This window comes from Lampris incognitus, chromosome 8 (assembly GCF_029633865.1).
Source record: "Lampris incognitus isolate fLamInc1 chromosome 8, fLamInc1.hap2, whole genome shotgun sequence".
NCBI classification, from domain to species: domain Eukaryota; kingdom Metazoa; phylum Chordata; class Actinopteri; order Lampriformes; family Lampridae; genus Lampris; species Lampris incognitus.
Window position 1 is genome coordinate 20752874 of NC_079218.1, and position 26852 is coordinate 20779725.

The window sequence follows — 26852 nt, forward strand, 5'->3', positions numbered from 1 at the left end:
TTCAAGTTCCTTGAAGGACAAGTTGCCAGGCAACAGAGAGGAGAAACTTGGATTTTCTGTCCTCCGGTCTGTCCGCTCTCCTGATGCTGAGCCTCTCACTACTGTTATTGTTAACAATATCTTATGAGCGTGATCATCCTTACTGGTTAAAGTCATATAGCTACAACTGTAAAGAGAAAATGGAAAGAATTTTAGGGGGGGAAAAAAAGAATAAAGGAGAAGGCATTGCAATATATACGTCTGCTTTACAGGATGAAAACTTATTGAATAAACGATTAGAAAAAAAAAACTCTTTGAGGAGGCAAGTCATTCTTTCAATGGGGAAACTCATTCATACATACAAATATAAACACTAACATTGCCTTTTTTATCTTTTTTTATTTTTCCTGTGGAGTGATACTTCTTCGTGAGTTGTGCAGTGTCTATAGTCTCTTTGACACCTTTGGCCAATAGTTTTAAGGCCCTGTGGCCAGCAGGGCTGTGTTTTAAGTGCTTTTCACTTTTTTCCTTTATCTCCGAAAAAAAAACCAAAAAAAAAACCAAAAACCAAAAAAAAAACCCTAGGTTTTTGCATTCAGTTAATCTCACTCAGAACCCAAAGCCCCATACAGCCTCTACGGTATGAAAATGTCTTAGAAGAGGCCAGTTCACATCTGATAACAGCTGCACCTGGCTTGGCCTTGAACTCTGCAGTCAGGGCACTAAAAAAATAGGATCTCTCACCCCCCATTATTGTCAAGGAAGGAACGTATTAGAACTCCCATTCGTGAGGCTCGTCTTTACTGGCAGCTTTTTCTAAACGGTAGATAATATTATTAAGGTTGGCGGCTTTCTTCTTTCGCACGCTGCTATCATGGGGGTTAAAGGCAGCAGCAGAGGAGGCTACTACAGAAGAAGAGTGACTATTGTCAGGGATGCCGAACAGGCTATCCAGGGCACCGCCCCTGTGCTCGCTGCTGCTGACAGTGGAACCAACAGTACCTTCCTCCATCAGGTCCGGCCTACTGTCGACATCCGAGTTTACTCCTCCTGTGGGGCCCAAATCCAGGCTCTGACGGCTCTCTACTGTGCCATCTGACTCTGTGCCGTCGCAGTAGTCACCCTCGCTGGCCTTGGCAACACGGCTGGATGGGGAGCTACCTTCACTCGCTGCAGCTTGGATCTCTTCAATGAACAGTTCCCGCCGTATCCGAGACCTGAGGGAGGAGAAGACCACAGGAACATCAACAACAAATATAAGCCTCAGACTTGATGAATGCTTGTAGCCAATCTTCAAGTCAAATGACTTATAACAGCAGCAATAAGATGGCTATTGACAGATGAGGCTAGCCTCGATGGCTATTGATAAAAGAAGAAGAATGACCAAAATAGTGGACAAAAGATAAACTGTGTACCCACACACTACCCCAGATAACCAAATAACCCTGCCACCACCCACCCCACCCCCAAACCCACTACTGGATGTATGCACATCTCTCTTACACCAACCAAGGCTCGTAGTACCTATAATTGTGGAACCAGTTGATGACTGTGCTTGTCTTGAGGTTCAACTGGGATGCCAGCTCCTCAATGGTTTTGGGTGAGGGGTAAGGCTTCTGCTGGTAGGCCCTCTTCAGGGCCTCCTTCTCCTCTGGAGCCAGCACCACGCGAGGCTTTTTCAGATGGGGCTGTGTCAGCTGCTGCAGCTGCAGCTGTTGCTGGGCCCCATCCTGAGGGCTAGCCCCTTGGCTGTGGTCTGGCACTGGCAGGATACTCTCTGCGCTACCGTGGCCCTCGCTCAATGAGCTGTGGCGCCGCTTCATGTAGGCTGGTGTGAGGGAAGAGGAAAGAGTGATTAGGTTAAGATGTCATGTATGATTGAAGTTAAGCACAATGGAAAAAAAAAGGTTTCTCCAAGGGTACGCCTTAGCTGAGTTTTTCAAGTGAAAAAAAAAGACTTCGTTTCAATGAAAGATTTCAGTGCTGGATGAAACTCAACACTTCCTTGCAATTTTGATAATATTGCATTTCCTGTAATAAATCTGCTGACATTGTGCTCCTGCTGTTTGAACTCTGTCACGGGCATGCACCCCTAAAACAGACAGGTACAGGTCACACACTAGTATGAATGTTACTGCCATCACTGATTAAAGACAGTCTAGTCCCACTTTGGGCTGTCACGTCACAGCAAGAAAGTCCTGAGTTCAATTCTGTGTGGAGTTTGCATGTTCTCCCCATGTCTGCGTGGGTTTCCACTGCGAGCTCCAGTTTCCTCTCACAGTCCGAAGACATGTAAGTCAGGTGACTCAGAGATACTAAACTGCCCCTAGGTGTGAATGTGTGTGTGAATGTGTCTGTCTGTGTCTGCCCTGCGATGGACTGGTGACCTGTCCAGGGTGTGTCCCTGCTGTCTGCCCAGTTAACGCTGGGATAGGCTCCAGCACCCCGCGACCCTAATTAGGATAAGCAGCTTGGAAAATGAATGAAATGATGAAATGAATAGTCCAACTTTCTTGTCTGTGCTAGTAGCTTAGACACCCCCCCCCATGTTAAATTCTCAAATTCTGCATAATGATGATGGGAGGTCTTAACTCGGTTCATCATTTAATCAATTTTAAATTGAATGTTTTCTGAAAAATAAATTCCATCAACTGACCTTGGTCAAACGTACCTCCTAAGTGCTTATTTTGGGAACAGTGAAAATAGACTTGGCTGCTTAACCTTATTTAAATGAATAGCTGCAAGAGTTTTTGGCATCTTCTCTTATTTCAGTAATGTTCAGTACACTATACTATTATATACCATTACTGTACTAATATTTGCTTAAAAAAGGATAAGAAGTCATGTGTGTACATTTTTATGTTACAATAATCCCAATGTATGTTAAGTTTTCATTAAACATGGTGTTTTTTGGTATTTTTGGTTAATTGATGGTTAAAACAATAATAAAACACATAGAGCTGTCAAGGGGAGACATGTGTGCCCATAACTCTTGATCTGCACAGAAGAATAAGACCTATCTTTATTTCTGAAGTGTTAAAGATCACTTACAGTCATTAAAATACCCAAAAACCTTGTAAAATGGCCCTATAAAACATTCACATAGAAATACAACCTACAAGCTAATGTGCCCCTCTCTGGAAACTCTGGAAATCAAACTCAAATTGATTGAAAACTGCGAGTCAAGAGACTGTCAGGTAAGCACAAGCAGACCGCACCGAGAGATTAATGTCTAAAATGACAACTTAAATTACATTATTTTAACAAATTTGGAGAAGTACCATGACTGAATTCAAGTTTGACATATGAATATTATTCAGACCTAATAAGAGTGCTCCTGATGTACAACAGAATCAAGAAAACATCCATCTATCAATCCATCCATCCATCCATTATCCAAACCGCTTATCCTACTCAGAGTCGTGAGGATGCTGGAGCCTATCCCAGCAGTCACTGGGCAGCAGAAAACATAAGCAAGAAAACATGAGGGATGAAAATTGCGAGAACTGTGATTGCAACTATTCCCCAATCCTTTGTGAATAGTACACATGGCCGTTATAACTCTAGTTAACGGTCATGGCAATTTGCAATGAAACCGATCGTTGGTTTCGATTGTTATGCAACTGTATTTATTATAAAGTTTAGACTGAAGAAGTCACTTAGATGAGTGATGAAACGTTTCTCCCAGTAAACGTTGTGTCCAGATAAACTGATTCAACTTTCTGTGATTTCCTACCTGGATTACTGAGCATGCATAAAGACATTGCGAGAGCAGTTTAGATTTGTTCTCCCTCGGGCAGCATCTATCCGCTGAAGGAAGCAAGGATGTCTAAATACTGCAGCATCCCCCTGATGGAAATTTACTGTAAATTCCCTCAGTGGGAATTTATATTCCAACCGTAGGAATTATTAATACAAACTCCACTGACCGATACACTAATATATACAGATATACCACCAGAGGGCACTGTTGACATAGACAAGCTGATATACAGTATGAGGGGGTCTTTCCTAATAACATAGGGTTGTAAGTCTTGCAGTTAACAGGAATCTGTTATTCTGCTTTTCTTCTCCACCGGGACACATATGGATGATCAGAGATCTTTATCACTGCAATCGTCTAGTATAATCAATCTAAGTATTGTTCGCTGAATACTTACCAACTTTTATTTCACTTTCCCTTAAAAGTCAAGGCAACAACTTTCAATATTTTACAGACATTTTTCAACAGTTTCATTATTGTGTACTGCTATCATCACTCACGATTTCCAGGCAGCTCATTCATGCTTGGAGCCGTGATTTGTATTTCAGAAGTGTGAGTTCAATTTTGACAGTTATCACTTACTGAAAACACAATACTGTTATCACATATAAGCCATTACTCCAAAATCCAATTAAGGAAATAAAAGCACATAGCCAGACTTGAAGAATTTTCAACATGACACTCAAGAAACTCGTGGCTTTTATGATAGATTCACACATGGGTCATCTCCATGACCATAAAAAAAAAATAAAAAAATAAAAAAGTTTTGGATAAATTCAGTGAAGATGGAAGACGAAAAATAAAACTGTAATAAGTTTTCTCTAAGGAGATAATTTGCTGCAACGGGAGATATATTTAAAATCCCCAAATATTTTACTTGTAGATACTATCTGTGCTTTATTCATTTGTTGTGGACAGTGTCGTTTTAACTGATATACCCGTGCCTATACGTTTTCCTGCTCCTGACTTTGACACGACGGGCCACAGCCATTTCATAAGCCCGATGCCTTTTCTCTACACAGATTCATAGCCTGGGCAATGGAGTGTAAATGAACCATGCCCCCTCCCCGTCTCATGCTTTCTGGCCATGGCATGGCAAAGAGCATTCGGTAGGGCCTTAAGCATCACTATTAATGAGGAACGTCCCTGGGGTTTAGCCTCTGTGCCATTAGTCGCTACACTAGGCTTACAAGGCAGACAACATCACATAACACCAGGCCGCGGCTCTGTATAACAGCATGGCCTGGGACCATGACACCAAGGACCACCAATGTCACTTTTAGCCAGAGAGATGTGTTAAGCAGGCCTAATCACTCCAGGAACGTTCACTTAACTGGCAGAAGAGGGAGCGAAAGCTAGATGGAGTGAAGTGGGGGGAGGAAGACCCTGACGAGTGCACTGGTCTTTAAATAAGTGGGCCCCGGAGTGGCTGGGTGCTGTCATGTCTTATGAAAGTGTTGATATCTGGCACTTAGATCCATCTTGACAGTACCTCGAAACGCGTGCCCAACACCCAATCCGTGGAGGCGGCACAAACAAATATACAGACACATCGTATACAGTATACGCAAACCAATACATGCACACAGTCTGAAGCACAGCCCTTGCCCATTCTTTTACCTGCAGCGCATTTTGTGTTTGTGTGTGTGTGCGCGCGCACTTTGACTCAAAAGCTTATGGACGTATATCTGGGCTACCAGAGGAGGAAATGTGCAGAGCAGTCTCTCTCTTTCGCTCCTATTCTGCTCCATTTTATGCCCCACATCCAGGTTGCAGCTCATTTACAGTAGGGCAGCAGCTGAACTGTTTAATGCTACCTCTCTGTACTGATGTGCTACCGCAGCACAATACTGTGCCCTTTTTATTTTGGATGTCTGATGAGGAACGAAGAAACAAAAAAACAATGTTCTCCACTCTTCTTTCACAGTTACAATTTGCAAAAGCAAGAAGCACACAATTTGGATATCATTAGTTGTCTAATTTCCCCCCCCTTTTCCACAGTACATCTGTTCAAAGCAAGACCAGAAATAAAGACTCCGAAAAGCCCTATATCACGAACTCATGGAAGTGTGTAGGAAATGTGGACTTGGGTTTCTGGAGTGTATGATCATTTGAAAAGGAAAAACAAAGCTTATCGAATCTGATTGAATGTAGCAAACAGTTGGACCACAGTGGTTTCAACTCAGAAAAATAGGTTTTAACAACCAAAGCCAAAACAAGAACAAACAGTGGCACATGCCTTAGTAACCATTAGCTCCTTTCTGTCAGTACATTTCATTATTTCCCTTCTTGAGGCCTTGAACACACAGCTTAGACATCTAATAGAACATATTTGAGTCAAAGAATACAAAATTCATCCTCCCTGACAACACAAGGCAAGATACTGAGCTAATTCTTGTAATGACTACAGCTACCAATGGCAGTAAAAAGGCCAGGGCCCTCATTAACCAAGCAGTATATACTAGAGGTTCTCTACCGCAGTCCTCTGAACACTGAGTACTGCTTTTTTTTTTCTTGTTGCAAAGTTTCCAAGTTTTGTTGTCCATTTTTTGTATTTTTCCCTCACAAATGATGCCCTCATCTCCTCCAGCACACTGTTCATAATTTGAATTGACCGCCGCATACTGCTGACCCGCTGACATGGTCTACACCATCAACTATCAAAACTCACTTCACATATTTCATTACACCCCCCCCCTTTTTTTCCTCCCCAATTGTACCTGGTCAATCACCCCGCTCTCCGAGCTGTCCCGGTCACTGCTCCACCCCCTCTGCCGATCCGGGGAGGCTGCAGACTACCACATGCCTCCTCCAATACATGTGGAGTCGCCAGCCGCTTCTTTTCACCTGACAGTGAGGCATTTCACCAGGGGGATGTAGCGCATGGGAGGATCATGCTATTGCCCCCAGTTCCCCCTCCCCCCCGCAGGTGCCCTGCCCGACCAGAGGAGGCGCTAGTGCAACGACCAGGACACATACCCACACCTGGCTTCCCACCCACAGACACGGCCAACTGTGTCTGTAGGGATGCCCGACCAAGCTGGAGGTAACACTGGGATTCGAATAGGCGATCCCCGTGTTGGTAGGCAACGGAATAGACCACTATGCTAACCGGACACCCCTCATTACACACACTTTACAACAATGGTAGGGTTAAAATAATGCATGAAGAGTTTGGGGCACTGTAACTGAATAACTCACTCATCTAAGTGACCTCTTCAGTCTAAACTGACTGCAGGTATCCCCACCCTTATAAACAATACAGTGACATAATGAAACCAACGATCAGTTTCATATGCAAATTTCCGTGACCATTAACTAGAGTTACAATGGTTATGTGTACTATTCATAGAGGATTGGGGAATAGTTGCAATTGCAACATTGTAAGATGGCGACAGATGTACTCTTAGGCCCCCCATTTCAGAGATGGTCATTCCCTCTTCACATAGACAGGGTGATGATGAAGATGAAGGTTTTAGTGTGAGGATGAGTATTTTTTGGCGTAATAATGTAAAGGTAAACCTCGAAAAACCAACTCTGTAAGTCACCTGACATAAAGCCTGAGACACAGTGAGGCGCACAAGGTTGCTAAACATGAAATGGGGGATTTGTCTGTGGATGAATAGAAAGCAGTGCATTTTTATACATATGTGGAATAATTGATGGGAAAACGCTTGATATTGACAGTTACTCGTTAGGTGACTTTGGGCTTTGTGTTTTTTTCTTTTCCGAGAGTCAATTCTACTGAATTGCTTCAGAGAAATAGCGAGACTCCTGTGTTTTGAGTATGGTGTATGGAGAGGAAGGGCCCACGTGCAGGCGCAGGGGAAAATGCTTTAAGTAGGGGGGCTGCCAACTAAAACGAAAAGTATTGTGGCGAGCCGGTGTGGCAGAATGAGTCGAGAGGCTGAGGTCTCTTTTTAATCACAACACCTGTGCCCCATACACCGCACGACCCCGTGAGTGCCAGAACTGACAAGAACATAACGAGTCTCCCCCACCCCCCCATGTCTCAAGCGGCGACATCAGTCCCAGTCAGTCACGGTCCTACAGTCAGTTAGTAAGGAAACGGTCTTCTACTTAGTCTGAGTCGAACCCCCGAAACAACAACACAAGAATAACCACAACATGAACACCACATCATTAAAGCACAATTTTAAATCTAACATTAACAGTCCCATCAGCCATTGCGCTCCCCCAGCGCAGAACTGCCGACAGTCAGAGCGACCGCCTCCCCCAGGCGCCACAGTATGACGCCATTTTTTTGTTTGTAAGGTGCGTGTGTAGCAGATTTGGAATGGAGTGTTTACTCACTTTATTATTAAGAATGTACATTCCACACAGCCCTAGCCCACTAGCCCCAAAATAAAGGTATGTTTTGGGTTTTTTTTTTTGCATTTGTACGTTGGGGAAAGTTAGGCATACTGTTCGGTCTAAGATGTTACACAGTCACCTGCCACTACTGGGGGGCAGGGGGAGGTGCACCCACCACTAGGGGGAGCTGCAGCCCCCCCCTTCCCAAGCGTGTCAACTGACTGATAAATTCACACTGATGCCACATATTTGGAACAGCTATGTGAAAAATGTCGTTGCAAACGAGGTAGACAAATTTAGCATCCAAGTTTTTGGAGAGTTGGAGATGTGGGAACAAAATACACGAACAGCCTTCTGTGTTTGGGCAAACATGCCTCTGAGCCTAAGGGACAACCACTGTCACTTTAAATTGTTATAAAGCTTTTAGAGACTTTCCTTGGCAAAGGCAAAAATGTGACGATAGAAGATTACCTCAAATAATTTTCTCTGCAAATAAATTGATAGCAGACAACACCAGCCTAGCTGGAACCATCAACAAGCTTCCCGGCTGCTTGTTGTTAATATCCCACCCTCTGTGTGAGATATTGAAGTAGCAGCACCGGCCTGTACACCTGAGGAGAAGACTGGCAAGGCTACACTGACTGCCAACACAAGTGGGAGGGAAAAAAAAGAACCTGTTTTCCCTCAGTATGGGAGCAAAAATAATGATGCCAAGATATATTTAAAATCGGCGCATCACTGAACAAACCCATCATTACTAAAGTAATTCCTCAATTCCTTCTCAAGAGACCCACTGCAGTAAATTCAATCGTTCAAAATTCTCTAGGAAAATGCCTTTATGCGCAATAAATCAAAAGATCATTGGTGGTTCTACTGTTGCAACCCAAGTTACAGCATCCAATAGCAAATCTATCGTTTATATAGGCTGGTGGGCTATATCATAGAACTACAGAATGGTTTTGGGTACAGTGCCGCCATGTTGATCTTTTCTTGCTTTTTGTTTCAAAAATAAACACTATCATTTGAGCTTTGCAATATTCAAAGCCAAATTATTATGAATTATAGTCATTATTAATAGTGTTGACTGAAAAAGTGGCGTTGAGTGTCAACGTCACATACTCGGTGAATACCGTGTAGTACTGATAACAATTTGGAACGCAGTTCTTCTGGAAACGGGTGTTGCAAAGTAATGCAGAATTTAGTCCAAATGGAGTAATCATGTGTTTTCTAAAAAAAAAGAAGATATGTACGATGCGCGTATGTATGTATGTATGATACATTTTTCTCTTTGGCATTTTTGAGAGAACTCACTTATGAGATAAGTTGACTGATAGGAACTACTGACATAATCAATTTCTGAGCTAGGTTGAGTAATTACGTCTTAAAGAGCTAGCTGCAGTACCCCAGAGACCAGCAAGTGGCATTATAGTAGAAAATCTGAGCCCATGACAGGATACAATTTTCATACTAGGTGGGACAAAACAAAATAACCCAGTGATTTATATTCTAAATCAAAATCATAACTTAGAAATGTAACACATTGTTTGGTGGAGATTTGACTGTAAGACATTCTAAACTATGAAATGTAAGAAAATAGAAAGGCAGTAATCTCAGATAAATGAAATCTGGACATGCCAAAATACTGAAAACTGAAAAGAAGAAAAAAAATGAAGAAATTCTTTCCTTGGATAAAGCAAGCTCTACCTTTTTTCTCCATGCGCTTCATGTCCATCAACTTCTCCACGCTGCGCTGGTCGCTGAGCCACAGCTGCATGCGGACAAAGGGCTCTCGGCCCTTGAGACTAAGTTTGTGCCAGGGCTTGGGCCTTGCCAGTAGGTCCGACACAGAGCCCTGCGTGAGGCCAAGGATGGTTTCACCAAACAGACGCTGACCTAGAGATAAGAAAAGGTAAGGGATGTTTAACTGTTACTGCAATTTTAAACCCATTACACACGCAGAGAAGCTTTGCAGCTTCTCTACTTCTCCTCTGCTTCTGCAAGCAACAATTTTCTAGGGCTGCATAAGAAAAGGGTTGCCTTAGACGTCTAGAAAAGTCAGCAGCATTTTAATTTTGACTGTTTGAAAAACTTTGTCTTCCCTTTTCTGAAGGTATCAGTCTTTTAAAGAACCACTGGTACAAAAATGTGAACAGTCAATTCATGAGAAAAAACAGAACACAACTGAAGGTTAGTTTAGTGTTCCAGCTATAAAAGAGTCCCTTGAAAGGTTTCAAATGAGCTCCTTGACAGAATTATGGCACTCCGCCTCCCGTTTGCCAAGTCATAGAGGAGTTTAAAAAACCCGGAGCTGGGCGAGCTAGTTGTATGGCTTTTATCCCTTCGTTTTTACGGTGTTTTCCATAAGTGAATTGGGGTCAGGGCTGGGATCTAGGATTTAGGTGCCTTTCTCTGTGGAGGAAGAGAAAAGAACGCATACAGCAGGTGCAGACAGCATTACACAGCAAACGATTTGTGAGCGAGTGCAAGCCAACAGCTAACAACAGTTCCTCTACTAGGATCTTGTGCGTGAGGTTTCGCATAACATACTAGACAGCTTAGAGAGAAAACCCCTTTAAGAACAACTTTGTTGAGACTCTTGATAGAGGAGTAAAATACATCAGTATGTTTTATCAGTGTTCTTCAGTTCTGAGCCAACAGACACAAACGACTCATATCGATGTGCTGTTTTGTTCTGTGTCCATAAATGATAGTGAACTTTTATGAATTTTAAGAAAAACTGTATGGGTGGAATGACAGACTGAAATTGGTACATAGAGGAAACAAGACAGTGACTAAGGCCTGACCTGATAGTTTGCTAACTACTGTCCAAAGGACAGGGGCCTCTGAAGATAATATAGCACAGACAATGGGACCGAAGACAGAAGGGAAAGAAGGGTAATGTGCTGAAAGGAGAGTTACCCCACTGCTTGGGCCAAGAATTGGCATATTGACAAAGGTGGCGGTGGCTGAAGAAAGTGTAAAACTTCTCTAACAAAATAGATACTGGAGACTGAAAAATATGATACTACCCCTGTCACAGCAAACAAGACAGATAACACTTACATGGGGCCATTTGTTATCATAGTCCAAAGATGATGTTAAAACAAAAAGACTGACAAGAAAAACTGAAGTACAATAGTTGAGATACATCAAGCCAATCCTTTCCTCAACAAGCCTCAGTCACTAGGAGGCCAGTCAAGTATAGCAAATTTCCACCATTAAACTCTGCAATTGATATCAGTCTTCATCCTCTCTCCATGTCACAGAATGATATCTTGAAATCCCCCATGCCTGCTACCAAACTCACCCAGGTTGTTATCAGTCAGGACCTCCTTCACCTTCTTGGTGATTGCGTAGGTATCCAGCTCTGTGGACATGGCCACCAACTCTTGGATGCTGAGGCCTGAGTGACTGGTGATGGGCAGTGGCATGCTTGGCTGAAACTCGCTGGGTTCACTCGCCTCCCTGGTGGGAGGCTCATGCCCAGCTGGCACCACCTCCCCGCCATCGCCACCTAGCCCTTCGCAGCTTGTCGTCACTTGCTCTCCCAGGCTCTTAACCGAGTCCTCCACCGAGCTCAGGGGTGACTCTGGAGCAGGGCTGCAGCTAGCAGAGGTCTTAGGAGTGTTCTCTGTGTGAGAGGGGAAAATGGGTTATAAAGAAAGACAATGTGAATAAGCGAAGGAGTCAGAATGAGGGAGAAAGAGAGAGACAGAGAGAGCAAGAGAGAGAGAGAGAGGGAGAGACCTGCACCATCCCTCCAGTAATATATGTACATACGAGCTGATGAGTTGCCCCATGTCTTTACTGTGAAGATTAATAGCTGGGCATCATGCAAAGCGACCACACCGCTATAGCTTCTCCATAATCCACATTACGAATGCTGGCTCTACATGGACTGCTGTCATTACTCACCCTTCACTTCAGTGACTTGTCAACATTAATGATCAGAAAATGTCTTGTGCAACTCGAACAGTCTTGCTGTGATTCAGTCAATTCTGTCACCCACCCTACATCAATGGTTGTGTAATGATACCCACTGCATGGCCAGTCAATTCAGCCTGCTGTGATAACCTGATAAACGACGAGTAGGAAGTCTGCATTTTCAAAACGTAATACTCCTTTTGAAAATAGCTTTAAAAAAATGTAAGAGATCTTTTATCTGTTTAAAAGATATGTCTGAAAATGCTCTTACATTGAAGCTAACAATGCATTTTAACCTGATAGCCATGCTCTGCTCTCACATCCCACATAATAAGATCATGTGGCTGAAACAAACAATTCTTTGCTGTGCAAATTCTCACAAAGCTCAATGTGCTGTATGAACACTTGCATCTATGTGTACATGAGGATGCTTTGTGCGTGTGTGTGTGTGAGAGAGAGAGAGAGAGAGGGCAAGAGAGAGTGCGAGAGAGAGAGAGACCTACATAAGCAGGCACAAATCATCAATCTCTCTAAGCCAGGGCCAGTGGCAAGGCCAAACCCTTTCCCACATACACTTTGAGCATACCAAGGTCCTTACAACGGCAAAATATGGGGGAAATACAGGGGTGTGTGTGCTTATAAGAGCATTTGTCTGTCAACATGCAAGATAAAGTGTAGTGATGACACAGATGACACACCATGTTGTAAGCATATGATGCAGAATTTGTAAGTGTATGTACAAAGGATGTTAAAAACTAAACTGGCTAGGTTTTGCTCAGACATACAAGGACCTATATAGAATTCATTACTAGGGTCTCAATGGAAAAAAAACGATGCATAGACTTACAAAAACAGGCACACACCAAACATCCAGCCATGCATTCTCACTTACGCCTCCATACACATACTTAATCTAAGGACAGTTCCTTCAACTCTGTAGAGAGCAGTTAGTATAATGGGGGCTGACTGCTATTCAGCAAGTGTGGGGATTATATAAGCACACAAAGTCTAACACTGCTTGTTCAACCAATAGATGATGTTTGTTATATCACATCTTTACAAGGAAAACAGCGCCTTCACCTGTGATGAATTTCTGGGATGCTGGAAAAACATCTATGTCACATCAGGGGTGAGCAGACTACTAAAAACTTGTACTTGATGATTATCCGATGGAAGATTTACTTAATCACAAACAAAAGCAGCCTTCACCAGCACTACTGTACTTGAGTGCCACAGTAGCTTGTAAAAGCTTTACTAAAGTACAAGTTAACTTTTACTTTTAAATCAAACCACATCAGTCAACCCCTTAAAGTTGTCATTATGTAATCAACCTTTAAAATAATGACAAATGAATCAACTATTGAAAAATAACACAATTAATTCATTCCTCTTTCTGTTCCACGTCATTTGCGTGTATGTTTATAAAAGCATATGTAACATATTATTTGAAGCAATATATGAGCTAGAATGAAAAAGGTGTTACAACACTAAATACCACCTCAAATATCACTGCAATTCCATAGAAAAACCTATATTTGTAAAATACTCACGGTATTTCCCAAACTTTTGGGCCAGGGCAAGGTACAACTCTATAAAGAGAACATTCAGCCTCTTGGAGTAAATGGTTAAAGCTTCAGATGTTTCCTTATAATAAATGATTTGCCAATCTGCAACTTTATTTAGGGAAATTTAAAGATAAAAAAGTGTCTTCACCGCCTATCATGGCTTGCTTCAGAAACAGCAGAATCTTGGGAAATCAATGCCCCCATTTTAGCCTGGGAACCAGATGAATTTGAAAACGCGAATTAGACTGGCTCCTCTCAGTTCATTTTCGATTTCCAAGGGGCGTTATCAACGGGCACAGAACAAAATGCCTCTGCACACAATTGGATAGACCTGCAACCAATCAGAGCAACGGAATGTGTGACGTAGCGCTTAAACGGTTACCAAATCTTGTCGGATGTACGGCAAACACATCTTTCTTATCAACAAAAGCTGTAAGTGCAGTTGTTTGTCATTCTTTTGGAGAAAATATTCCGTCCAGTTCGTTTAATACTGTTGCAATGGCGGATTCAACAGACTGCTCCACATCAGCGTCAGCGCTCTGTATAGCAGCGTTATTTTTCCATTCTGTGAAGCTCCGCCCCTACACTGCCTCTGATTGGCTAAACCTATCCCTAGCCCCACCCTAACCTTAACCAACCTAACCAACAGAAGCAGAGTTCCCGGAATGCGGGTGAGGAAAAAATAAGGCTGTACGTCATCATCATTGTATCAAACCCGCCTCATATTAGATAAACTGTTGTGATTGGCCCGACCCGGGCCAGGTCGGCTGGAAACCTGTCTGAACCATGAACAGGAGGGCGGCTACGTCTCTGCCAGAGCAAATGTGAAACATGAGCAACCAGATTCGTCTGGTTACCAGGCTAGCCCCCTTTCTTAATAAGACTGACAATTAGTGAGCTTCTAACAGCATGTTTGTGAGCACGTCGGCGGGCGAATTGAAGATCATGGAGTAGCAAAGTGAGACAGTGCCACAGAAAAATTGAGAGCAGGATGCCAGGTTATGTGTTGCCTATCAATCTAGCAAAATGGGTCTTCTTCATTATGTGATATGAGCACCAAGGATTTATTCTCTGAGTAACAAAATGTTCTAGTGCATTGGAACATACCTTCTGTACTTTGGGTCCTAAAATCCACTAAAGCACAGATGCATATAATGTTATCCAAAAAAAAAAAAAAAACAGAAACCACAAACAACAGATTTTAAGTATTTAGATGAACTAAAGGGCAGCAGTATGTAATAACAAACATCAGTGTGCAGGTAAGTGCAACAATGGCATACTCACTGGATACCAGACAAATTCAAGTATTCAGTTGAGAGGCATATACTATGTATGTGTGTGCATGTGTGTGTGTGTGTGTGTGTGTGTGTGTGTGTGTGTGTGTGTGTGTGTGTGTGTGTGTGTGTGTGTGTGTGTGTGTGTGTGTGTGTGTGTCTGGCGGCTGCAGCCTGCAAATGAGCAAGCAAGGGGAGCCATCACTAGTGATTACTGCCATGCCGCACAGCCTGGAACAGCTAAAACGTGTGTGTGTGTGTGTGTGTGTGTGTGTGTGTGTATGAGAGAGAGAGAGAGAGAGAGAGAGAGAGAGAGAGAGAGAGAGAGAGAGAGAGAGAGAGAGAGAGAGAGGGAGAGAGAGAGAGAGAGAGGGAGGGAGAGAGCGAGAGAGAGAGAGAGAGAGCCTGAGGGTGGGGTGGGGGCAACGAGTCAACTTGCATATCCCGCACCGTTCGCTCACTGGCCGAGACTCATTTTAACTGTCGGGTATAGTGTTAGGGCCTCACATGAGAGGATGTCCTCTGAGCCCAGGCATGTAACTGTCCTGATGACCCCTAAGCAAAACAGTGAGGGCAAAGGAGGGGTGGTTGGGTGGCGTAGGGGAGGGATGGAGAGGAAAAGAAAGGACAGTGAGAGGATGTTTAAGAAGCTACTGTTCTCCTTTGACAAGGAACTCTGTACTAGGGCATTCATGCCAGCTGCATTTTAGTAGTAGTCAATTACTCCCAAAAAGTAGTCGAGTAGTCGATTAATCGCGGGAGCTATAGCCTAATTTTTCACCCAATAACAACGATCAACTCTCGTCAAAAAAGTTCTCAAATACAACAAGGGTTAAAATTTCTTAGGCAGGACCAACCTGGGGGGGAGAGGAGGGGGGAATGAGATAGCAGAGTACTCAATTGGCTCTGAGACACTGTTTACATTGAGCTGCAATCTGATTGGACTAAACCCCCAGCAGTCTGAGCTGTAGATTATGTTCGACTGCAGTAACAATGCGAATTCTTTCTTACAGGTTTTTCGGTTTAACCAGTGACTGTGTTCAGGTGACTTTAAGCCGAGCGTATCCGTGGCCATCGTGGCGATGGCAGCTGTTGAAAAGCCTTAAATAAGATATACTAAACATTATAGGTATTTTTTTGAGCTGTAAACTGAATGATATGACTGTACGGTGATGAAACGCACCAATGCTGGTGTAATATTGACATTTCTTACCAAATTCATAAAAATCGACATTTCATGGGCTGAAAATGGCTCAACACGCCGTCTACTGTTTTAAATCTGCCCTGAACCTTGCAAGGCCAATGCTGACATATATATATATATATATATATATATATATATATATATATATATATATATAACTTTTTTAAAAGAAACACTCAATGGTAAGGAAAGTGCTCAACAATAAGGAGCAAAATAATCCAGTGAGTCAAGTAAATTCTTTATGAGACAGTACAAGCCTGTTTCATGCCATAAGCAATCATCAGCTGTCAATAAAGCTACTTGGGAAAGGACATACCATTTACTGCCTCGTCATGCACATCACGTGCACAACGTTGTGTTTTTCAATGTTGCACCTCTCCCTTCCCCATTGGACTTATCCGTGCACGTTACACTACCCCCCTCTTTCGGGAAGCGCACCCTCGCACTTCAGCATACCAGCTCCCTCACGCCTCTGGGCGCACACGCTTCCGATGACCTCATTCCACTTCTGACACCAATGCAGCGAACTCAGGGGGGGCAACCGTGAACCGCCACTGGCGGGACGCGAACTCGTGTATTCCGCACTGCAGGCGACAACGTTAACCAGTCGACTAAAGGGTCCGACCCATTAGCCAAGGGCTAACGTGTCTACTTATCTGTGCACATTACAATATCTTAAAAATTACAAAAGCTGAAAAATGTACACAAAAAATTGGGCAAAATAAGAATAATAAAGCGCAAGACGAACATTAGTGTTAGCTGCATGCACACCAACATTATATAAAATAATCGAATATTTATCAATTAATGGATTTAATGCTTGTTCTTCTCTTCACTCAACCTGCTTCATCATATAATACAGGCTTCGGGTCATCCATCGCACCACTACCACGCAAATGCATCATATACATTTTTTTCAATTTGAAAACCATCCCTCGCAGAATTACAGTTGACAGGAATTATCACTTCCTTTTCCCCCAACCATGTCTGCAGCAAATACATTTTCAAGTTAGCCACTGTGGACGTAAATGTAAGTGTAAACCAAATCACAGCACTCGAAACCAAAACCTTTTCTTTTCTAATTTTCCCATCTGATCTTGTTCGCTTGAGTCATCAGTGGAATCAACTAATTGTCTAAGCTATTTACCAATAAAAATCCTACACAGGGCAGGCTTGTGTGAGATATCAGTCAAGCTGCTCTGTGGACATTGCTGGTAAGGGGTCTGCAACCGACCACATTCACCATTCACTACTGCTTGTATTTGCATATTAATAATGTGATACAGTCTTTGCCAGTCTGTGTGCTCGTGCAAGTGCATGTGTCTGTGTGTGTTAGTGGAGGTGGGGGATGGGAGGAGTCTGGGGAGAAAGGGTAAGGAGACAGTAAGGTGGTGAGGAGGAGTAGGAGGAGGAAGAGGAGGGGCAGGCACCATTCTCCTTTCTAATTATCATATGTCATGTTTTCTGCACTATAATTCAGTAGAACAGCTCTGGGTGTGACCCCCCCTCCGAAAAGACGCCAAGACAGACCCACAGACCACCCTCCCTCTAACCCTCTGCTCTCAATCTAATTTTTTTTTCGTAGTCCTTATTTCCCATCCAGATCTACCATCTGTCTTAATCTCCTTTCACCGTTTCTGCTTTTTTACTTACATTCCACAGTAAAACTCAGTACAAAGAGGGCTAAGTCATTGAGGCCCGCTCTACCGTGGTTAAATTCCTAACTGAAGTTTGTAAACAGGCAGGACGTAGGCATACACAGTATCATTATTCGTTTAATGACACGATATTTCTGTACTAAAGATCTATTTGGGTTATTTGATCCCTTATTAATGACAGCAGTTGTGGTGAATGTACAAATTGTTTTTTTGTTTTTTTTTTAAAACCCATACCTTACCCACATTCCAGTTTCACACCTGGGAGCTATTCAGCACACAATCTTCTAGTGGTGGTCACAAGAGGAACAGCAGAGCAATTCAGAGTCAATGACTTTGCCCAAGGTTTAGACTGTTATTCACTGTCCTTGTGCACAGATTCTCAGTGAATCCTGGCCAGTTCAATGCACATGTTCACTGTACATGTTAGATTTGATGCATTAAATCTACCCTTTGTCAACGCATTGCTGTTGTAGCTGCTGTCACTGCTGAACCGTGACAAAAAGGAGTAGCTGCAATGTGGCGAAGAGTTTCTTTGCATTCTCTCTGGGAAGAAGCCAGAGCACCCAGGGGAGACCCATGCAGACATGAGGAGAGCATGCAAACCCCACACAGAAAGGACCTGGGCAACCTGGGGTTCAAACCCAGGCCCCCCCCCCTTTTTTTTTCTCCCCAATTATACTCGTCCAATTATTTCACTCTTTTGAGCCATCTCAGTCACTGTTCCATCCCCTCTGTTGTTCCGGGGAGGGCTGCAGACCACCACATACCTCCTCTGATACACGTGGAGTCACCAGCCGCATCTTTTCACCTGACAGTGAGGAGTTTCACCAGGGGGTCATAACACGTGGGAGGATCACGCTATTCTCCCTAGTTCCCCCTCCCCCCGAACAGACGCCCCGACCGACCAGAGGAGGCGCTAATGCAGCAACCAGGACACATACCCACATCCAGCTTCCCACCCAAAGACACGGCCAATTGTGTCTGTAGGGACGCCCAACCAGGCCAGAGGTAACACGGAGATTCGAAACGGTGATCCCCGTGTTGATAGGCAATGGAATAGATCGCTGCACTACCCGGACACCCCCACCCAGGACCTTCTTGTTGTGAAGCAACAGTGCTAACCACTGGGCCACCGTGCCGCCCGGTCATTCTCTAGATCTAGAGCTATGAATATTTCTGTTTTATTCTACTATTACTGGCATTTCTATTAGTCAGGCTTTGTATGTTAGGGATCCCCTATTTCTTTAAATGGTAATTCCAAAAAGCTTTCACTCCATGTTGTTTACTTTTGTTACTGTTTAATGTCTGATGCTTACGGTGGCCTATGTAGGCAACCCATTGAGTCAAATACCTTGGCTAATAAATCCACTCCAACTGGACAGTATCATATTATGTAGTGTTACGTGGCAAAATTAAAAGAAATAAAATGCTGTGTTTTACTATACATAACCTAACCACCACAACCAATGGGTCAGAGTATATGGAAAGCTGAAAAGAAAATTATAATGTGTTGCTGCGGGCCGAGGAAGTAAATTGCATGCTGAGGAATATATAAAGTGTCAACAATCACTTTTACTACAAGTATAAAAAATCTCTACCTGAATTCACATTTTGCCATTTACAATGCATTATCTTGATTGTTGCTGCTTTAACTGATGTACCTCAGGTCTGAGAGGTCAATTTGCAGTTCATCTCAGATGCCAAAAACCCCCCACAAATGATGTCAGCACAGAGAGTGTGGCAGGCGAGAAGTGTCCTTGAGTTCCACCTCAGGCGAGGCCGTGTCTTGCCTTGAGACGCCCCAGTCATGGCTCACATCCTCTTTAAATAGCTGGGATGCAGCTTATGACTCTGGTTGCATGTGTGATGTGTAGGTGTTTTTGTGTGTACACATGTGTGCATTAGAGCATGTGTGTTGCGTAATGAACAATCAGGGCTAATGCCATGTGTTTTTGTTTTCAACAGAGTTGTTCAAATATGAATTACACATATCAAATAATGGGGATATGCATGAATAGTTAATTTTCATTGAACAAAACCACCTGAGGTATTCTGTGACTTGATTTAGTCCCTTGCAAGCCAAATCATAGCACTGTACACCGGACTTCAGTTCATAACAAATATAATAAAGAAATACATTTAGTCTCTGCCTTTATTTTCTACATGGAAAGCTAGGTTTCATTACTGTCTCTTTGGTTTTATTTCTTCTTCCTTTTCTTCCCACTTTGGCATGTCCAATGGCCTATTCTCCTAAAGTTCTGTCATTATGCAAACCCTATGATGGTTGGTGTTGAATACCACATGTGCAACCTGACCCATGTGGAGTCACAGCTGCTGGTTTCCCTGGGGACTGTATTCCGTGTGGAGGCTAATACTCTTTACCCCAGATCCTTCCAAATCTGTACAGTCATCCCATCACTTGTAGGACTCGCGAAATGCAATGGTGGGACACATTACGCCTACAAGCTCCCCCACCCAGGAGAATTATCAATTGTGCTCCATGCCATACTCGGCTGAGCCAGAGACTAAGCCACGGTTTGACCCAGGAACCCCAGTATTGGGATGCTGGTGTATAAGTCTGCTGCGCTACCCCTCATCAATGTTTCTGTTGTTATAGACATGTTCTTCCAAGCGATTAGCATTTTGGGTTTGTAAGTCTCAAAGAGACAGTAGTCATCTGTAGTCAGGACTGCATTTCAAACTTGAAGTTTTAAGATGACAGTCAGTCCAAATACAGCTGACTTTGAAGAAAATGAACATTGAGCATTTTGCTGCTTCATTTCTCAAGTGTAGAATATTTGAAATGACATGTCCATTTAAAAAAATTTGAAAAATTAAAGACCAGTACTTTGGGAAGCGTAGCGGTCTATTCCGTTGCCTACAAAAACGGGGCTCGCCGGTTAGAATCCCCGTGTTACCTCTGGCTTGGTCGGGCATCCCTACAGGCACAATTGGTTGTGTCTGCAGGTGGAAAGCTGGATGTGGGTGTGTGTCCTGGTCGCTGCACTAGCACCTCCTCTGGTTGGTCGGGGCGCCTGTTCAGAGGTGAGGGGGAACTGGAGGGAATAACGTGATCCTCCCACACGTTACATCCCCCTGGCGAAACTCCTCACTGTCAGGTGAAAAGAAGCGGCTGGCGACTCCACGTGTATCGGAGGAGACGTGGTAGTCTGCAGCCCTCCCTGGATCAGCAAAGGGGGTGGAGCAACAACCAGGATGGCTCAGGGAGCAGGGTGATTGGCCAAGCACAATTGGGGAGAAAAAGGGGGGGAAAATGCAACAAAAAAAAAAAGACCAGTACTTTGGTCCTGGAGGCGAATTTACAAATCCTACTATGGCCACGCCAAGACCCCCCCTACTCTGTCTGTGATTGGCTAACCCTATCCCTAACCTTAACCAACCTAACCAACGGAGGCAACGAGTACTAGCCAATCAGAGGCATCAGGTCTTGGCGTGGCCATAGTAGGATTCGTAAATTCGCATCCTGGAGCACTAGGATCGGCTCTGCTGATTTCCTGCACTTTATAAGTTATGTGACTTAACAAACATCACCAAGACAAATTCATGTACGTTTTGATACTTACAAACACAAAGTGATTCTGAGAATGTTGGCACTGCAGCACATGTGTGAATAGGTCTGTGCATGTGTGCTTGTGCATGTTGGGACCTCCTACCTTGTGGCTGGCTCTGTAATGGCAAGACATTGTGGCCTAGTTCACCGTTGAGCCACAGCTGCATGCGGATGAAGGGCTCGCGACCTTTCTGGGTCAACTTAGCCCAAGGTTTGGGTCGGGACAACATGTCACTCACACTCCCCTGAGACAGGCCCAGAACCTGCAACAGACAAAAACAAGCACAGCAAAGCATGCAAACGGTGACTCACATAGATTAATACACATACATTAATAAACTATTGGTGAGTTATAATGACCCAATGCTTTGCTCTCACTTACAGTTTTACTATACTGCCTATATACTTATTCATTCAATGTAGGCTGTGTACATGCACTTCCTTCAAACTACTGAGATCTGCAGGTGGTAACACTGTTCTATTTGAAAGGGTGTTTTCTGCCTTTGTTTTAAATGATGTGCATTTGAAAGGGTTGAGATTAAAAAACATTGCATGTTTCTACTCTTTATATGAAAAAAAAACAGCTGCCTCTGGGGAAATGAGGGGAGAACTACTGAGTGAGTTGACAGCAGTAGGCCCAACCATCGAACAACAGGTAACTGGCTCATGGAGTGACACTGACTAGGAGGAGTGGAGGGGCACACCTTCTCTCCGAAAATGCGCTGGCAGATGCCGTTCTTGGCCAGCTTGTCTTTGACCTGCTGGGTTAGCTCCTGGGTGTCTAGCTCCTGGTACATGTAGAACTCATACTGCTCCGGCTTCAGCGGCACCACCACCGGCTTTGGGGTTTTTGTTGTAGCAGCTGCCACAGTAGAACCGGACACTAGCAAGGGGCCCAAGGGGCCCAGGCTGGTCACTAGACCCAAGGGTGATGGGCTGCTGTTGGGGGTGTCAGCAAGGCTTGGGGGGCCCTGGGGTTCGGAGCCGGCCTGTGAGTATGGAGAGTCAGCCCGTGGCCAATCCTTCCAGTAATCCATGGAGGAGGAGGAGGAGGGGTGGCCAGCCAACCGTGGAAGCCTCTGACAAAGACACAGAGAGTTGCACAATCAGTTCAGACAGAGGGTCTAGTTGTCTAGGAAGTAAACAATAAAGGAAGCACTATTCCCCTGCAGCTAAAATGTAGACCCTACAGATACTGTGGATGGAAGCCTTCATATACTACATGCTTACTGTAAAGTGAGTGATCACTGGCTGAAAGACATAGCTGTAGTGTAAAAAATGGCACTAATTTTATGCAGGAGTTCGAAATGGCAGCCTTCCAGTCACAAGTCCAGTCCTCTAACCTTAAGGCCACCACTACAGAACACGCTAACAATATGCTGATGGGGGTTAAGATGCCTTCTGCTTTAAGTCCAGCTCACAACATTAAGTAAGATTGTTTTATTTCAGGGGTAGGATTTACCACTTTTGTTGGGTGTCTCTTTCTCTCTTGTCTCGAATCTGTGTGTGTGTGTGTGTGTGTGTGTGTGTGTGTGTGTGTGTGATATGCAGGGATGGAAAGGAAGTGCAAATAAAATGGTTTATTTCATTAAACCTCACACTATGTACTCTATTAGGTCTCTGGCAGGCAACAGCTTCAGTGTTTCCCATGTTAGATTAGAAACATATCGAAGCTATCTCTTGTGTGTGGTCACAAGTTTAGTGGGTCTGTTGCATACTTCACATATTTGAAAGAACACACCAAACACATGGGAATTGGTCCTCACAGAACTTAATTTATGTCAGCCACTGACATAGGCCCACCCTTTGGTTGAGTTAAGATAACATAGTACTTACATAACAGTTAAAATGTTGTTTAGTGAGAGGCCCTAGACTTGGATCATATATTACAAATCTTGGTAGTTTTAGGGTAGAAAGACAGTCCAAATAGATTGAAAATATGCAACAGACAAGTTTTATGGAAATGATAGAAATAGGCAGAAATAGATAACAACATTTTGTTACTTACATGCTGCTTTCATAACACACCCAGTGAAGACCCAAGAGTTAACTCTTCAGCTGGGAATTTATATTATCTGATCTACTGAACATTGGGGACTTTCCACATAGTACCAGAGGACCAGGGAACAGAGCAGCATTGTCTCTTTACCTCCTTGTAGTCCTCTGGATTTCGAACCTCTTCAACCTTGCTCACAGTCCAACTTCCTGGGTGCACACTGTTCCACCACTGCTCCCTCCAGGAGCCCCGTCCCTGTTTGCCTCTCCCATCCACCATTGTTCCTTGCAAGGCAACCTCTCCCAGCATCCCCTCTCCTCCCTCCTTCTTCACCAGGCCAGAATGGAAGTCTAGGAAGGAAGATGGCGAGGGTGAGGAGGCGGGCAGTCCTGAGGCCTTTTTGAGGGACAGGGCTAGAGGAGTGGAGGAGGACTGGGACAGTTTAGGAGAGAGCAGGGACAGATCAGTGGGGCCCATTGAAGAGGCCTTCAGGATGGGCTCCAGGGCTGCCTGCTGGGCCTCCATCTCCTTGCGGGCCTGTTCCAGGATGGTGTGGATGGTGTCATCTGAGCTGGAGCCTCCTGTGCCGCTGCCTCCAGTTGGGGACGGCTGAGAAGTGTCCACTGGAGAAGACAGAAGGGCACAGGCTGGAGGAGTGTTAGTGGGCTTGGATGTATCTTGTTCAATGTTATTTTCCACAAACAGACATTTATTAGCATGTCATGTAGTGTCATATTTTCTTTTATATACAAAAACATGACCATCTCTACTTGTGGCCGTTTACAATATATAACTAATATTTCAAGTGTCAAAAGCAGATGCTTTATTTCATGGCTGTTGTATTTATCCAGTAATAAAAGTGAACACCAACATAAATATCAGAACTACAACAACAACAACTACTACTACTACTTTTGGCTGCTCCCATTTGGGGTTGCCACAGAGGATCATCCATTTCCATCTCTTCCTGTCCTCTTTGGCCTTCCTCTTTTCCTCTTGCCTGGCCATATTCAGCATTCTTCCCCTTTTGTATCTGTTTAAGTCGGAGAGTATATCTGGCATCGTGTGTGGCTGCTGCTTCTCCCTCTCATAGCCCCCCCTACCCATCCACCCCAGTATGTCTGTGTTCTGTTTATCTGTTGTCTTGTTTCAACGCCATTTATTGTAAAGCGACTTTGAGTGTTAGAAAAGCGCTGTATAAATTTGATTTACTATTATTATTATTATTAATAATATACCCAGCATCTCTCCTCTGCGCATGTCCAAACCATCTCAACCTCACCTCTCTTGCTTTGTCTCAAACCGTCCAACCTGAGCTGTCTCTCTAATATACTTGTTTCTAATCCTGTCCATCTTCATCACTCCTAATGAAAATCTTTGCATCTTCAATTCTGTCACCTCCAACTCTGCCTCCTGTCTTTTCATCAGTGCCACTGTCTCCAAACCATACAATATAGCTGGTCTCACTACCATCTTGTGAACCTTCCCTTTAACTCTTACTGGTACCCTTCTGTCACAAATCACTCCTGATACTCTTCTCCACCCACTACACCCTGCCTGCACTCTCTTCTTCACCTCTCTTCGGCACTCCCCTTACTTTGAACAGTTGACCCCAAGTATTTAAATTCATCCACTTTCATCACCTCTACTCCTTGCATCCTCACCATTCCGCTGTCCTCCCTCTCATTCACGCATAGGTATTCCGTCTTACTCCTACTGACTTTCAGTCTCTTCTCTCCAGTGCATACCTCCACCTCTCCAGGCTCTTCTCAACCTGCTCCCTACTCTCGCTACAGATCACAATGTCATCCGTGAACATCATAATCCACAGCGACTCCTGCCTGATCTTGTCTGTCAACCTGTCTATCACCATTGCAAATAAGAAAGGTCTCAGAACTGATCCTTGATGTAATCCCACCTCCATCTTGAACCAATCCATCATTCCAACCGCACACCTACCACTGTCACACTGCCCTCATACATATCCTGCACCACTCTTACATACTTTTCTGCCACTCCCGACTTCCTCATACAATACCACACCTCCTCTCTTGGCACCCTGTCATATGCTTTCTCTAAATCCACAGACACAACGTAACTCCTTCTGGCCTTCTCTATACTTTTCAATCAACATTCTCAAAGAAAACATCGCATCTGTGGTGCTCTTTCATGGCATGAAACCATACTGCTGCTTGCTGATCATCACCTCTCCTCTTAACCTAGCTTCTATTACTCTTCCCCATATCTTCATGCTGTGGCTGATCAACTTTATACCTCTGTAGTTGTTACAGTTCTGCACATCGCCCTTGTTCTTGAAAATCGGTACCAGCATGCTTCTTCTCTATTCCTCAGGCATCCTCTTACTTTCCAAGACTGTGTTAAACAATCTAGTTAAAAACTCCACCGCCATCTCTCCTAAACATCTCCATGCCTCGCCTCCACAACTGTGGAGGCATGGAGGTGTTACTTACATATCTGTTACTTACATATCCTCATTAAAACAGTACAATGACTTTTTCATGAATTTTTTTTTCTTTTTTAGAAACTACACTTTTTCTCGAAGGGTTCAGCTGTGGTTACAATGTCCAGTTCCAGTGTCAGTACATCTGTAATTTGGCTCCTCACCAGCCTTCTGAACCTGTAGCTCTCTCTTTGCCTGCTCCAAAATAGACTTGATGGCCTCATCTGAGCTGGTCTCTGAAGTGCGGATGCGGGTGGTGATGTTACCTGGATGAGAAACAGAAAATAGCAGATGTCAGCAGAAGAAACAAAGAACCACAAAGGCATCAAGAAACAGATCACCCGAGACATTTGAGATAAGGTGATTGATTGTTCAAACAAAAAAGATGAGTATGTGTATGTTTTCAGGTACAACTCAAAACATAGGACATAAAATGAAAAGCCATGCAAAAATTACATGCGCCAATCAACAGAGGAGGAGAATAAGCAGGCTACTGTAGCAAACTAGCCTGACAGCACAGGACAGTGTCTCAGACCCTTCTGTATAAGGGGGAGCTGGGCCAGCGGCCTATCTGTATCAGTGTTAGGAAGTGTTATTGAAGGGCTGTAAAGGGTTTTACATTTGTTACATGTTTTAGTAGTTGATATTTAATGTCCTTTACATTTACTGATGTTGCACTGGAGCACAAGATATTTGGTTTTACTGTTATCTGATCGGACTGCATTAACAGGAGGAACTATATCCCAGTAAGTTTAAGTCATATGCCTGGTCCAATTTGGCTGATGCTGGTATCAAGTTGCAGCACCACTGAGAAAAAGGCCAGCAGGTTATTTTATTCAACTCAAGGCTACCTGTCCTTCTTTGCTCGTGGTTCTGTCTGTACCATGGTACAATGCTTCTCCTGCTGCAATCTTGGACAGAATATGGACATTCATCCCACTTCTCCTCCCCACACAGCTGAGCTTGCTTTCCTGGGCTTGTGCTTTCCAACACAGCTCAATCCTGTTAACACAAGAGGCCACCGCAGCCAGTGTACACTTGTTCCACATGAACCGAGAAACCATAGAAGGCTTCCTCCAGCTCCCTCCCTCGCTCTCTGTCTGTCTCTCAGAGAGCGAGATCAAGAATAACATAGACGGGCTC

General features: G+C 43.8%; 1 protein-coding gene across 1 annotated transcript in view; it reads right to left on the bottom strand.

Annotated features, from left to right (window-relative positions):
• Nucleotides 1-429: 429 nt before the first annotated feature.
• The window catches only part of cux1a (cut-like homeobox 1a), a 185378-nt gene continuing 158955 nt past the window's right edge, over nt 430-26852 (bottom strand). The window contains exons 17-24 of the mRNA XM_056284797.1: nt 25874-25975; nt 23402-23871; nt 21957-22331; nt 21356-21515; nt 11364-11687; nt 9761-9949; nt 1504-1807; nt 430-1196 (exon numbers count right to left, since the gene is read on the bottom strand). Of these exons, the coding sequence (XP_056140772.1) occupies nt 752-1196; nt 1504-1807; nt 9761-9949; nt 11364-11687; nt 21356-21515; nt 21957-22331; nt 23402-23871; nt 25874-25975 (2369 nt within the window). The 3' untranslated portion in view covers nt 430-751. The remainder of the gene's footprint in view (nt 1197-1503; nt 1808-9760; nt 9950-11363; nt 11688-21355; nt 21516-21956; nt 22332-23401; nt 23872-25873; nt 25976-26852) is intronic.